Source organism: Melitaea cinxia, chromosome Z (genome assembly GCF_905220565.1).
Source record: "Melitaea cinxia chromosome Z, ilMelCinx1.1, whole genome shotgun sequence".
NCBI lineage: Eukaryota > Metazoa > Arthropoda > Insecta > Lepidoptera > Nymphalidae > Melitaea > Melitaea cinxia.
Window position 1 is genome coordinate 15827436 of NC_059424.1, and position 15096 is coordinate 15842531.

Here is a 15096-nt window from a genome sequence, read left to right on the forward strand (position 1 = left end):
GGGATAACCCACAATAACAATGTGTATAAAGACAACATTTAGTATATTTATTATTTAACTACCAGCATTTCACCCGTGCAAAGCCAGAACCGGTAGTTAGTTATTTTATATATCATTCGACGGTCAGTTCCTTGTTGACGTCAGGTCCATTGTACCCGTTGTTCCCAAATATTGACGACGCCGTCATATATATTTATTATATGAAGAGGTGGTTGTAATATCAAAAAAATGACAAAAACTTTTTATTTATTTATTTCCAGTACAATACTTTAGATAATCCATATATAAAGGACATGAGATACTTAGACACCAGTAACTTAAAAATAAAAAAGGTAACGGACGGCCAAGCCGTATGCATCTAAAGCCAACAGTAATAATGCTAAACAATATGTCTACTAAGCAACAATAATATTTTTAAATTGTGCTTTATTTCGAAATATGTAAAAAATTAACATTGTAAAAATACAACGGACAAAATGAAATAAAAATACAAGGAAATGTCATATTTGTCTTCTATGATGTGATATTGTAAGCATTTTCTTTCAATTTCTTTTTAAAACTGTCTTAATTGCTAAAATTTATACATATATATAAGAATAATATATAAAATTTATACATATAAAATAAAACATATTACAATTAATACATATATATAAGATGTAAATGATATTTGAAAACTTAAAAAGTAGCTTCTAAAAATAAAATTACTGCAAGATTCCAAGTACATATCTGATTTAGCTGTTGTTTATCTTTTTAAGTAAAGGTACTTGAGTAAGATTAAAGTAAAACTTTTAAATGTAACAATTATTAAAGTTATGATGTACCTATATATAGACAACAATATTGAGCAAAAAAATTTTCAGAAATTAGAATGTTAATTATTATTTAAGTTGCCCCGTCGGAGACACTTATTTCGTATCAACAGACAAAATTATTTTACAATAGTAATATTCAAGGCAGTAGTTCTGATTCATAATGTACGGTTAAATTTACTTTATTTACGTTTTTGTTTGGCCATTTTTGTCATTATTTTATCCTAATACCAGAAGAAAACCAATAGTTATCTAAAGAATTTTAGGGAACAAAAGTAGACCAAAACTTTTAAGGTAACTATTTGAATAGCATGCTCAAAAACAGGTTACCTACACTTCTACAAATATATAGACTAATTATAATAGAAATAAAAAAGGAGGAATGAATATAAATTTACCAGGAACAATCGCTAACATCAAGTTTATGATGCATATTTGTGTATACTTTTGATGATAGCATGTAATCAATGTTTAATTTATTTCAAAACTAGCTGTACGTTGCTATGCTTTTTATTTTTTATTTTTTTTGGTGGTACCAAATCAGAAACCCTTGTCATGCACAACACTTTGCTGAAGACCATGGTATGTCATGAAGAATTATTATTATTCAATTGATCATGATCAAATGCATAGTTTACAATTCTTAAAGGACTTACTGACAAACATTCATTTTTATGTATATAGATTAGTATTAGTACTACAAACTAAATGCAGAACTTTTGACTTTGTATACAATTATTTATCATATTGAAATTGAACAACCATTGGGAATAACAGAATCTTTTTTATAATAGGTTACTACTAAAGTTAGTTAACAAAATTTGAATAGGATAATTAATTTTTTTTTTTTCGTTTTGTAAGAGAATATGTCGCTATTAAATTTTTGATTTTTTATCTTAATTTACATAGAAACAAGAAAACATACTTTTGATTTTTGTTTATAAAGATGAGAGCTCATTTTTTTAAGCTGTTCGGACAATAATGTGGAGACCAGAATCAGTGTCGACAATTTGGCTCAGCTGACCAACTTTAAGCGAAAAGGCTACGTTCTCAAATGGTTTCTGCATCTGACCTTTCTTGAATCGGCCTAAATCCCCGCCGCGCTTGGCAGACGAGCAATCAGAGTAAGTCCTTGCAAGTTCTTCAAATGTTAACTCCTTGTTTACAATCCTTTTGCGAAACTCTGTAAAGTTTACGATTGCTATTTAAAACAAAATTTAATCAAAATACACACAAGAAAAATGAACAAATAGAAATAGTGGTGGTGTAATTTCTCAAAAAATTTCTAAGAGTTTATTTAGATATAGAATAAAAGAGATTAAAAAATATTTAAAAATTGATAAACCTCTTAACATCTCTAGAGCATCCTCCTTCGTTCTGGTTATATTCTCTTCGCGCCAAGAGGAAGGTCGGCGACTTCCAGCATGCTTCACCAACAAATGGCTGCATTGTACTGAGGTTGGAGTCACTTCATCATCTTCTTCATCAACGAGTGGCGCAGGTCCATCGGGTTTGTCCCACTGAGACTTCTTTGTATGAGTATTTAAGAAGTAAATCATGCCTGAAATATTTTGAAATAACTTTAAATTAATTGCTAAGTCAACTATTAATAATAACTGTATAACGAAGACAACAGGAATTAATGTGTCTTTCATATGAATAGTAATGTTAGATGTTAGAGGACCCTCAATTCTATATGAGAATATATGTAGGTATGGGAATATAGTCCTTGGGACTATGTGTGAACAAATTTCTTTATTATAATTAAAATATTGCTCATATACAGTGGCTTAGCGAGAGGAGGGGGGAAGGAGGGGTATAATGCCCGGGCGCTACTCACAAAGGGGCGCAAAATGGTCCGCAAAACAAAACAAAAAGTGCTAGTTAATATTTATTTTTATTATAATTCTGGCAAATATAATACATATAAACGTACTTAAGTTCATAGTAGTCGTGGTCAAACTATACGGTTCGGTTGAACACAATTTAATTGTTAATATACCGTCGAATTGATTATAAAAAATATGTGGTGTCATGGGACACCAGGTAGGAACGAAGTTCCTTCGGATAGTACAGAAGCAACACAATTTGAAAAAAAAAATGTTGAATTTTTTATATATTTTCCAGTTCTTGATAGTACAGAAGCAACACAATTTGAAAAAAAAAATGTTAAAGTTTTTATATATTTTCCAATTCTTGATTTTTTTTAATTTTGTTGATTACTTTTTAATTAAGTACATAAAAGTATTTAGGAAATTTAGTATTTTAGAAAATAACAAATACCGTAAAATAAAATAAATCAAACAAAATAATAATAATAATAATTCAAACTATGAAGTGAAATAAAAAAACATGTTTTTATTTATTTTTGTCAACAGTATAAAATTACATAAATAATTTTAAAAAAAGTTGACTAGTAATATTCAAGTTTTACAAATGTCATATTATAGTCGTGTGACTGATATTACGTCACTTCCGTTATATATTTTTCTTACGGTTTAAGTATCACATTTTTTTCAGTTCGGTCGCCCAGCCAAATGTCAAGCTTGCCGTAAGGAACTTCGTTCCAAAAAATTATTTATTTACATGTTATTACAAATAATGTACTGGTGATGAGTATGCAATATAAATTTTTGCTTTAAATATGTAACGAATGAGACTGACATCTAAGATACAGGCTATACCTAGTTTAGATATCATGATGTAAAATATGTACAGATTGGTTTCTGTAAAAATTAGAACTCGTAAAATTTCACAAGCGACTATTAGCATTGGTTTATTATGCACTTAATTTGAGCTCTAGCACAGGCTGAAGTGTAAAACATTTCTCTTCCGTAATCAAAATTCCTAAACGGCGCATGAGCATGCTTTCGCACGCAAGGGCGGAAGGGCTGCATTAGCCGCAGCGCCGGAGCCAAGCGTTATTCTAACCTCAAAGGAGTTTCTAACCTTAAAGGTTAAAATCTTTTTGTAACGAAATTATTCCTATAAATGGTCTAATTTTGAAGTAGGTTAGGGTTATTTTTTTTTTGTAACGATATTATGTCGATAAACGGTTTAATTTTGAGCTTAGATAGGTTAGGGTTACTTTTTTTGTATCGAAATTATGCCGCGCCGGCATAATTTCATGACAGCGGCAACACCGTGACAAAACCACCGTTCAAAACTTTAACCATAGATATTTTTAAAAATTGTTACCGTGTTATCAATTTACATACATACAGTTAATAGTTGGGCTGAAAAGTTCGTTTCTATGAGATGGCGCCACTAGAATAAAATCCATATCATTTTAGGTAGTACCAACCTTCAAAAGAAACGTGTATAAATTTGACAGCTGTCTGATTATTAATTTCTGAGATACAGCATTTTGAGAAAAACAACTTTTGTTATCTGCTGTGTGGTTACGGCAGTAAAGAATATAACCACCCCCTCTCTTCCCGTGGGTTTCGTAAGAGGCGACTAAGAGATAACACAGTTGCACTACCACCTTGGAACTTAAAAAGCCGACCGATGGCGGGATAACCATCCAACTACTGGCTTTGAAACACACAGGCCAAAGACGGGCAGCAGCGTCTTCGGTGCGAAAAAGCCAGTCCTGCGGTCACCAACCCGCCTGCCCAGCGTGGTGACTATGGGCCAAACACATGACGCATTCACGCCGTTTTTAGCGTGAACTAGTGAAGGCCTATGTCCAGCAGTGGACTGTGATAGGTTGAAATGATGTTGATGATGATGATGAACTTTTGTTATTTTGAAACAAAAAATGGATCAAAAGGAATACTATTTTGATGAAAAAAGCGCTGCTGATATCAAAAAGTGGCTTGATGAGTGTTATCCGGACTCTGACCGGGCGAAGCAACCATTCGTAAGTGGTTTGCTAAATTCCGTACAGGCCACATGAGCACCGAAGACGATGAACGCAGTGGACGTCCAAAAGAGGCTGTTACGGACGAAAACATCAAAAAAATCCATAAAATGATATTGGAAGATCGTAAATTGAGGTTGATTTGTAGCTAATATAGCTGACACTCTAAATATATCAAAGGAACGTGTTGAAGATATCGTTCATAGATATTTGGGTATGCGAAAGCTATGTGTAAAGTGGGTGCCGCGCGAGCTCACTATCGATAAAAAACAAGAACGTCGAAGCATCGAGAGCAATGTTTGGGGCTGTTCAACTGCAATAGAAGTGAATTTTTGCGTCGATATGTGATAATCGATGAAACATGGATCCACCATCACACTCTGGAGTTCAGTCGGCAGTCATCTGAGTAGACTGTACGCGATGAACCGAATCCAAAGCGTGGAAAAACTCAACAGTCGGCTGGTAAGGTTTTGGCGTCCGTATTTTGGGATGGGGAAAAACTATCAACAGCGACTATTATATAGCGGTATTGGAGTTTTTGAAGGACGAAATCGCGAAAAAACGGCCCCATTTGAAGAAGAAGAAAGTGTTGTTTCATCAAGACAATGCGCCGTGTCACAAATCGATGAAAACGATGACAAAATTGCATGAATAGGAATTCGAATTGCTTCCGTATCCACCGTATTTTCCGGATTTGGCCCCCAGCGACTTTTTCCTGTTATCAGATCTCAAGAGAATGCTCAGTGGAAAGAAATTTAAAGCCGATGAGGAAGTAATCGCCGAAACAGAGGCCTATTTTGAGGCTAAACACAAATCGTACTACAAAAATGCTATTGAAAAGTTGGAAGATCGCTACAATCGGTGTATCGCCCTCGATGGGCAACTATGTTTAATAATAAAATCGAATTTTGCCGCAAAAAAAAAGTGTTTTTCTATAAAACGATACAAACTTTTCAGCCCAACTGTTATTTAGACAAAAATAATGTATTTGTGCTTTTTTTTTTATTATTATTACAGCCTATACAGTCCACTGCTGGACATAGGCCTCCACAAGTTTACGCCAAAAATAACGTGAACTCATGTGTTTTGCCCATAGTCACCACGCTGGGCAGGCGGGTTGGTGACCGCAGTACTGGCTTTATCGCACCGAAGACGCTGCTGCCCGTCTTCGGCCTGTGTATTTCAAAGCCAGCAGTTGGATGGTTATTCCGCCATCGGTCGGCTTCTTAAGTTCCAAGGTGGTTGTGGAACCTTGTTATCCCTTAGTCGCCTCTTACGACACCCACGGGAAGAGAGGGGGTGGCTAAATTCTTTAGTGCCGTAGCCACACAGCACAAATTTGTGCTTAAATTGTTTTTAAAAGAAACGCTAAGTGACGCGCTATTTTGTTTGAAAGTGTCTATTTGTCAGTCGTTAAACGTCAGTTCATATCGTTTGTTGATCTTGCAGTCGAGATCATTTTTACGTACTCCTGTTCGAAAATAACGTGTGAAAGTTACGAAACTGAGCACGAGTGGTCTTTCCGCAGTGCCGGAGCTAAGATGGAGTCAGACTCGGAGCTTTAAGGTATTGTGATACCTCTAAATAAAACAATTCTAGGCTCAAAACCTTAATCACGATATCTCCATAACCATGGGGTTTTACATGGTGGGAGTAGTACCAGAGGGTAACCCAAGGTAAACCAAGACAAGCATAAGAAATGCAAAGAGGAAAAAAATTTCTACACCTTTCCCTGAAAAAATAAGTTTCTCAAATAGATTCAGTGGTCGTTCTACCGACCAGATAAAAGAAAAGTGCCTTGAACAAGGTGACACTGCCAAAATGACATCCAAGCCACCACCCATTGTTCTGTATGATATCTTATAAAAATCTTGTGTCATGATGTATGTTGCCAATAAACTCGAAAACTACTGAACCGATTTCAATCAAATTTCACATGTACCCGTATTTTGGTCTAACTTACTGGATAGAATAGTTATCATCTCAATTATTCGCTTATGTTGTGAATGTAAACGAATAAAATGTATTAATTAATTGTTTCTTAAGCAAGTGTTTATTTACTGTTTAGTTTATTGAAGTTCTCATAGATGGCTGTGTACGTTGAATCATCGATAAAATTCTTCAATATTGTTTGACATCTAGGTTGCAAATACACCCAATAGATGGCGCTATGTTCTGTTACTTAGAATATAAATTCTATTACTTGATTTCACCTAATATTTATTTATGTTAACGATATAACCGTATTATTTTAACGGTTTGTGACTGATATTTTTATAATTATACTGCGTATTATGTTACAATATTATTACCATTAATAAAAAAAAATTGTACTATTTTTGTTAGAGAATTATTAGTCTTGGCAAGATAAAAAAAAAAAATCTACATTTATTTATTTTATTTTATACTTTGTTGTACCCCACCAATATATTACAAACAAAGCATAAAGATAGTTACAGACAGTGAAGTACAATGGGCGGACTTATGGCTAATTAGCCATTTCTTCCAGTCAACCCATTTAATAAATTATAGTTCGAAAAAATTAAATAAACACGCTTTTGAAAATAATTGAACTAAAAATTTAAAAATAAAACTGGAGTACTCTGTTGAAAAATTCATATTGTTGTACAAAAAGCATGGGGGGCTTGATTTTCATTGCTGTAAACAATATGAATTTTTCAATTGAGTACTCAGTTTTATTTTCAATTTAGCTAATTCGATTTTACCGGAAGGGTTTTATTTCCTCAGTTGCGATTAGAGAAATAAAATATGGTGGTACGAAGTTCGCCGGGTCAGCAAGTAGATCATAAAACATGTCAACAAGGTGACGACTGAAGTTATTGAAAGTGTTGCGGATAAACCAGAGTAAACCTGTGGAAATAGGAACAAAAACCAACTTAGAATAAGTTGGTACTAAGGTCGACACTTTCTAAAAAATGATGGAGGTTATTAGGAAGAATGGTATATGCGTGATAAAACACCCCAAACTTCCCGAACGAAATAACTTCCCGATCGACATTTTAATAAATTAATCCTCGTCGCCAATGAGATGTTTTTAATAAAAGCACAGCGAGTTGTCAGTGACACAGTTTATTTACGACTGACGCGGTCATGGAGCGCGAAAATCGATGCGTCGATCGACCGTTATATTACAGAGACCATAGACGACACAGGTAACACAGTTGTCAGTGAAATAATTAATGCCCAATATGGACTTGATAAGCGACCAAGTACGACATTTTTCGTCACTTTGGCTCAGGCACCTAATAACGAAGCTGTAAAAAATTAAAAATACAACTATTACCAATCCATCACCATAGAAGATCCACGTAAACGGAATACTGTAGTCCAATGTCATAGATGACAGTAGTATGAACATACCAAAAACTACTTCATGAGACCGTACCGTTGTGTGAAGTGTGCCAATTCTCATAAAAATTCGGACTGTCCAAAAAAGACTGCAACCTGCCAGCTAAATGTGCTTTGTGTCCTAGTTCTCATCCGGTAAATGATAAAGGCTGTGAAGTCTATACAGAGATACTTGCTAGGAAAACTGTTTAAAGCGACCACCTCCCTTCGACACAACCGACAAAGGAAACCGCAAGAACTAAATCAGCTAACAATCAGCAACAGACTTATGCAAAGGCGACAAAGCCAAAAATAAAAATGATAAAATCCATTGGGGTTCTAGACTTACTAATACTAGAGCTTGACAACTTAAGAAATCATCATCATCATTTCCTGCCTATCAAAGTCCACTGCTGGACATAGACATACACAAGTTGTGTTTTGCCCATAGTCACAACCTCGGTCAACGCTCCGGTGCCAAGGAGGTAGTGGAACTGTGTTATCCCTTAGACACCTCTTACGACACCCCCAGGAAGAGAGAGGGTGGCTATATTCTTTAATGTTGTTACCACACAGCATCCGTTACCACACAGCATTACACCACGATCGCCTGTCGCCCCGCTGATTCACAGCCTATATTAGAGTAGGTGGCAAACAATTTGAATGTTTATTATAAAACTACATATTTGAAATTGTTGTTTAAATTATTAACAACACCCCAACCACCCTAAAATGCACTTTCACTGATTTTCGAAATAAAATTCTTATTTTATTATTCGTTGTGATATAAGAAAAATAGGGCTAGAGAAACACAGGTAGCAATAACTCGGTAATCTGACAATAAAAAAATTAAGTAAAATACCATTTACGAAACTTCATGAAGTAGGCATGTTTTTCAAACTATGGGCTACCTAAGTCCCCCTATGTTTTTTTTATACCATAGGTGCTCAAACTTTATCATAAAGAATTTGAATACACTATTTTTCATTTTTAAGTATTTAAAAAAAAGTCCAGAGTATAAGCCACTTTCTCCATGTAGGAGAAGGATTGGAGCTTAATGGACCTTGCTGCTCGACTGCGGGTTGGTGGATGTGTTCTATCAGGTATTTATTTATGATAACCAAGACCAATAGCTAGACATGCTCTCCGAGGTGGAGATACCTACAAAGACAGACGTCCAAACCAGGAAGAAATATTTGTACATATTATATAAATATTGAACCTGCAAACCATTGTTGTTTTAGGTGACTACTTGCATGACTACACCAGAATGTGTTAATTTTTTTTTTATTTATTTATTAAAACCCATTTTTTTCAACATTAAAAATTTTTACAGTAAAACAATAAAAAAATCGCAGAGAATTGTCTAGAGTGTTAAGTTTGAATACAGTTCATTTAGGCAATTAACAAATAAGGTGGGTAGTTCTAAAAACTAAAGTAAGAATAAAATCTTTTGATTCCTTGTAAATGCGTACACAGAGAAGGCGATTCAGATGCAAAACCAGTTTGTTACAAATAGTTACAGGATGTTGAGATAATATGACTTCAATTAATTGTTTATGTATTTTTTAGTGATTCTTTTCTTAAATACCACACTTAGTCCTATTTTATTAAATTACCTACATAATAAACTATTTAGGACATTTAATAAATTATTGAGGTTAGGCACGGCAAGAAAATCATTCTCTAAATTTGAAGCAGCCTTTTTGGGCAAGTACCTCAACTTTACAAAGGGCAACAGGTAAATAATATTGCTATCAAATAGTTTAGGCAATAATTTTCCTATGGTAAAGTAGCCCAAGCTTCTGAAGAGGGTCAGCGGTAGGACGGCAACGGCTTTACAATGCTCCTGGTGTTCCAGGCATCTGGACTTTGGCATCAGTTTACCATCAGACGAAACATATGCTTGTTGTATAGTGGTATAAAAAATGAATCACAAGGATACACAAAGGACATTTACACATCCTTAAGAGCCTTTATTACTTCTGTACTTCCATACTTTTATAATAATTAACATTCAACAGATTTGCAAAGGAACAGTTAGGCTTTTGACTTTTAGGTATAGAAAATCGTTACCAGTCTTAACGTATTGGGTTCATTAGCAGAATAAGTTATATGTTTTTCAATGTAGGTCACCGGTATGGCTATTTTTAGCTGAACAACTAAAATCAATATCAGACGCAGGATTCATGGAAAATTAGAAAATTGTATATACACTTACCAGTACTTCTGCTTTTTCGTGCCTCCCATCCTTCAGGTAGTGTTTCTTCAGATGCTGAAGCCATTTTATCAGAAAAATTGGCAGTACTTGTTTTGTTCAGAATATTAATATATTATAACTAATTTTTCAAAAGTAACATCAAGCCCGTCAGTCAACGCAGATGCAGATTATGGTCACAGATTAATTATGGTTAAGGCGTGACTACACTGTACAGAATAAACATAGTGTCTTCAAACTTCAATAAACCGTTTATTCGAATATTCATAACTTTATATCGAAGTCGAATCGTATTCGAGTATTATGATTACCAGTACCTCACTAGAAGAACATTATAATAAAATTAAATTGGTGATATGAAAATGATTTAACAGAATAATTATAAAATTTCAAAGCTATTTTTTAAAACAATTCTTTGTAATATTATAAAAGTTATCCATTTAATAAAAATCATTATCAAGCTTTATAAATAACAACAAAATTCAATTATAGTAAAATGGTTTTGTAATTTTAAATTTTATACCACAAAAAAAAATTATTAATAATCCTCAACTCATTTTTTATTTGATTCCTTTTGCTATTTATTTTTATATATTTTTGATATTTATTTTTTGCTACTTATTATTGATATTTATTTTGCTATTTGATTTTTTTTAAATAGCATCGCATAGCATTTTTAATAGCATCGTTCTAATTTTTAAAATTCGTCTAAACCTAAAGCAATTATAAAATTTTTGCTAAGGAAAACCTACTATTAATTTTTGTTTGAAGAGTAATTGAATACTAGGTAATACTATAAAGAGTTATTTTGTGAGTTTATTTGTAGGTTTTTTGTCTGAAACAATCGAACTGATTTTAAAAATTCTACTAAAGTTGCTAAAACTGCTACAAGCGTATAACTCGTTTGCGTCAGTTAAATGGTTCCAATATAAAAAAAAAAACAACAACAATACACCAATATAACGTTAAACTAGAATTACGGGTACCATTTCAATATTTCCGTTAGAAAAATGTATAATAACAGTAATTTGCCGATTACTAATTAATGTTGATTTATTTTAAAATTATTGCTCATAAATTCTCTTAAGCTTTTAAAAAGATGGCATAGTATATATATATACAACAATTCTATTCTATACCATTCTATTTTTTTTAATAACTCACGCTTTATTTATAAACTTTCTTACAAAAACTGCCATACCAAAATATAAACCTAATTTTTTCAAATGGAAAATGCTGCATGCAAAATTGTAACTACAAAAAAAGCTAAAATACAAGTTTAATATGGAATATATTTTTTTTTTATAATTTCAGATTTTGAGATTGTTCGTCTCATATTTTTATTGGGCAACACCAACTACACAGTATTGATTTATTTATATGGAAAAAGTGATTTTTAATATTACCGCGGCCGGGAGGTTGCTAGCTCAGTACCTACCTATAACAATAGCAATATTGATTAATATCATTGCGCTTGCGTTAGGTCAGTGTTGCCAAAGTCTTTAAATTTTATCACACGAAAATGATTCTGTTTGTTTGTTTATTATATCGAATATGTGCTATAATTTTCGACATTTTATAATAAGGTTGTGACAACAAAGGATACGATTTGTTTTAAAACTCTTTGCTTTTATAAAATACTTTTATTGTAACGTTAAGCGTTAGCTATTAAATGTTTCTTACGCATGAACTTTTTTGAAGCAATTAGTTTTTAACTAGTTGTTGTAGCATGTTTCAAAGGAAGTTATTGTAATTGTTATAATAATCACGCGACTTTACTCAAGAGCTAAATCAGTGCTTGTATGTGGCAACATTACATTTTAGTCTTTCTCCATCTTTCTCTCTCACAACGAATCATTACAGTACGGTCTGATATAGATACCTAGGAAAAAATTTCAATTACTTTTCCATTAGAAAATTTTCCGTTTTAAAACGTGGGTATCAAAGATGTTGTGAGTTTCATATTTATTTATTTTGGTTTTATTTGGTGCCAAAAGACGTTTTGGGATTACAGGTGCGCTTCGCAGCGTATTATCTTCGCCTAGGTTGTTTCATGTTTTCATAAAAAATGATTGAGTTTACAATAAAAACGCTGGACAGCAAGGATCATAGCTTTTCGGTGGATGATGAGGTACGTGGAAATATATCAAATTGATCGCATATCTCACAATTAAAATCTCTACTTTTAAAACGCAAAATGTCAATATATATTACTGATCATATGCTTCTAAGTTAAGGCGTGGTATTTTTAACTTCAATTACCTATTTAGTTTTATCTAGATCTATATTTATAACTTGAAGCAAATCAAACTTCTGTTTATTTCTTTGATAATCTTGATGTTTATGAGCTGCCTCTCTTAGTCCCTAGATCTCTTATTAGATCTTGCACAGATCAATTTATTGTGTAATTAACAAATTATACTCAGATGATAAAAAAAGCTAAATATAAAATAATGATTTTGTATTTTCAAGTATGTTATATTTTGAGTGTGAATCAGATTAAGGGAACTATGACAAGCTTTGCTTTTATAGGCAAAAAGAAATTTGAAACATCTGTTAAAGTAGTTATTGCAAAAATGATTATTATTTTGTTTACTTTGAATTAATTTTAGTATTTAGTATCTATTTTTTCTTTCATTAATATGTGTTTTGAGTCTATATGAAACAGTAAAGCAACTAATTTGCATTGCGCAGTAAACTTTGCTACAGATTTCATAATAATTATTGTCACCGAGGAATCAATGACATCTATTATTCAGATTCAGATTATTAATTTAGTTTTATTTTAAAAATAGCAGCTATTGCGATTTAATATTTATATTTCTCAATATGATCATGTCTATATAATTTTTAGATGGTAATATGTGTAATTTGTTCTATGGTACAGTATTGAGTCGATACGTTTTATACTACTAGGTCGGCAAACAAAAATATAGTTCACCTGATGGTACGCGGTTACCGTTGCTTATCACACCTGCAACACCAGAAGTATCGCAAATGTTTTTCTGACCCTGCTCTCAATCTCTTCCAAGAGCTCTAGTCACCTTATTCATCACAGGAACACAACACTGCTTGAAAGCAGCTTTATCTAGCTGTGACCTTCTGTGAGGTCGAGGTACTTCCCTAGTCAGTCTGCTCCAGATTTTGAGCACGATATTTCTTGCTGTGCCCTATCCCAGTTAAACTTCTACTTGTTTGACCACTTGTTAGAATAGATAATGTTATGTATAAATATCATTGTATTATTATTATTTTATTGGAATGATATATTGCAATATATTTCATTGTACTGCTTCAACAGAGAGGGTCTGTGACATGGAAATAAACTACTTCTAGCTTTTCTGTTTCATTTGATTATTCTAAAACTTGTAAACGATTTTGCATTTCCATTGACTTTTTTTACAGTTTTCTAAAAACGTTTTTTCATTTATTGTAAACTAAATAACAAACTGTATTTTTCTAATACATTATGGAATACATTTGCATCATATTATTTATTCAATTGCTGACTTTGGAACATAAGAATTATTTGCATAAAGCTATTAATTCTTACATGTAATTTAATTTTTCTGATCAAAATATAATTGAATTTTGTAATTTAATGTAAATTAATTTATTATTTTATGCTGGTGAATTTCTTGTATGTTATCTTAATATATATGAATTACACATAACGTTGTTTGTCCGTGATGGACTCCTAAACTACTTAACGCATTTTAACCAAATTTGCACACCGTGTGAAGTTTGATCCAAATCGAAAGATAGGCTATATTTTAGTGTAATTATAATTAAGAAAAAAAAATAAGGCAGTACGATGTTCGCCAGGTTAAGAAATTATATAAAAACAATAGTAGACAGCTTGCGCATGTACACTTTTGTTTCTTATCAATGTTACCAGAAAAATCTCAAAAATAAATAAAAGCTTTGCGAGTTTAGTTCAAATTGTAATTTATATAACAGATAAGTGTTTTATCACACTAATATTGCTTTTTGCTAAGTACAATAACAATTTTTAGTAATTTATATATCCAAACTATGTTCAACTGTAAAAAAAGTTGAATTTAAATTTATTGTTCATTATATGGCTTTTAGCTATGTTCAATTCAAAGAGCAACACGGAGGGGAGTATCCATAGTGTTTTTTACCGATACAAAACGAAAATGCGGGAAATTACGCACACTGTATCTAATTCCCACACAAAAATAATCGTCTGTCACTACGAAACAAACTTACTGAATTAAAAACACACTTACATTTTTCACACACACATAGATACATTCTGTGTAGATTGATTGATTGATTGATTGGTTTAATGGCTTTCAGTTGTGCCAGAGAAGCACGGTTGATTCCGCCAATGTCACGTAGAGTGGAGAACACACGTAGGAGATTGATTGATCGGTGCAGTTGAGATAACAGTCTCAATTTAATTTTGAAAACAGGCAAAATAGTAAGACTTTCATTGTTACACCTTAACCTAAAACAACACAAACATTTAATGTTAGACTAAGACAACCACTGTTAGTAACTAAACTATTACAAACTAATTACACTAGGACAGACACATGGTTTATTTACAACTTAATTTTATTTATTTCAAAATATTTACACAAAAATGTACAGTAGGGACTAAACACTAACATCAACAAACATTGAACATTTATAGGGCGGGGAATATCATAGGGAAGGATGTCATATATAGGACGGAGGAGTTTGGGACAGGAAAAAAGGATGTGGGAAACCGTGCCTTCGTCAAGGCCACATTCACACAATGAGTGGTCACGAACTCTGATTTTGGCAAGATGAACAGGTGTACACGCATGACCAAGACGCAAGCGACATATGCTGGATGTGAC

At 32.7% G+C, this 15096-nt stretch overlaps 2 protein-coding genes across 2 annotated transcripts in view; one reads left to right on the forward strand and one right to left on the reverse strand.

Annotated features, from left to right (window-relative positions):
- Nucleotides 1-1060: 1060 nt before the first annotated feature.
- Nucleotides 1061-10441, reverse strand: LOC123668539 (putative peptidyl-prolyl cis-trans isomerase dodo). The gene is made up of 3 exons (XM_045602272.1): nucleotides 10247-10441; nucleotides 2158-2373; nucleotides 1061-1995 (listed from the first exon to the last, which is right to left on the reverse strand). The coding sequence occupies exons 1-3, from the start codon at nucleotides 10308-10310 to the stop codon at nucleotides 1775-1777; spliced, it is 501 nt and encodes a 166-aa protein (XP_045458228.1). The 5' UTR covers nucleotides 10311-10441; the 3' UTR covers nucleotides 1061-1774.
- A 1621-nt stretch (nucleotides 10442-12062) lies between these two features.
- Nucleotides 12063-15096, forward strand: part of LOC123668856 (large proline-rich protein BAG6-like) — a 33049-nt gene continuing 30015 nt past the window's right edge. Inside the window, exons 1-2 of the mRNA XM_045602547.1 lie at nucleotides 12063-12177; nucleotides 12258-12374. Coding sequence (XP_045458503.1) covers nucleotides 12312-12374 — 63 coding nt within the window. The 5' untranslated portion in view covers nucleotides 12063-12177; nucleotides 12258-12311. The remainder of the gene's footprint in view (nucleotides 12178-12257; nucleotides 12375-15096) is intronic.

Bases quoted from the DNA above. Each gene is read 5' to 3' on its own strand.
- LOC123668539 (XM_045602272.1), bottom strand. From the start codon at position 10,310: ATGGCTTCAGCATCTGAAGAAACACTACCTGAAGGATGGGAGGCACGA. The intron at 2,374-10,246 runs GTAAGTGTATAT...AAAATATTTCAG, and splicing joins ACGAAAAAGCAGAAGTACTG to GCATGATTTACTTCTTAAAT. The intron at 1,996-2,157 runs GTTTATCAATTT...TAAACTTTACAG, and splicing joins TGCTCTAGAGATGTTAAGAG to AGTTTCGCAAAAGGATTGTA.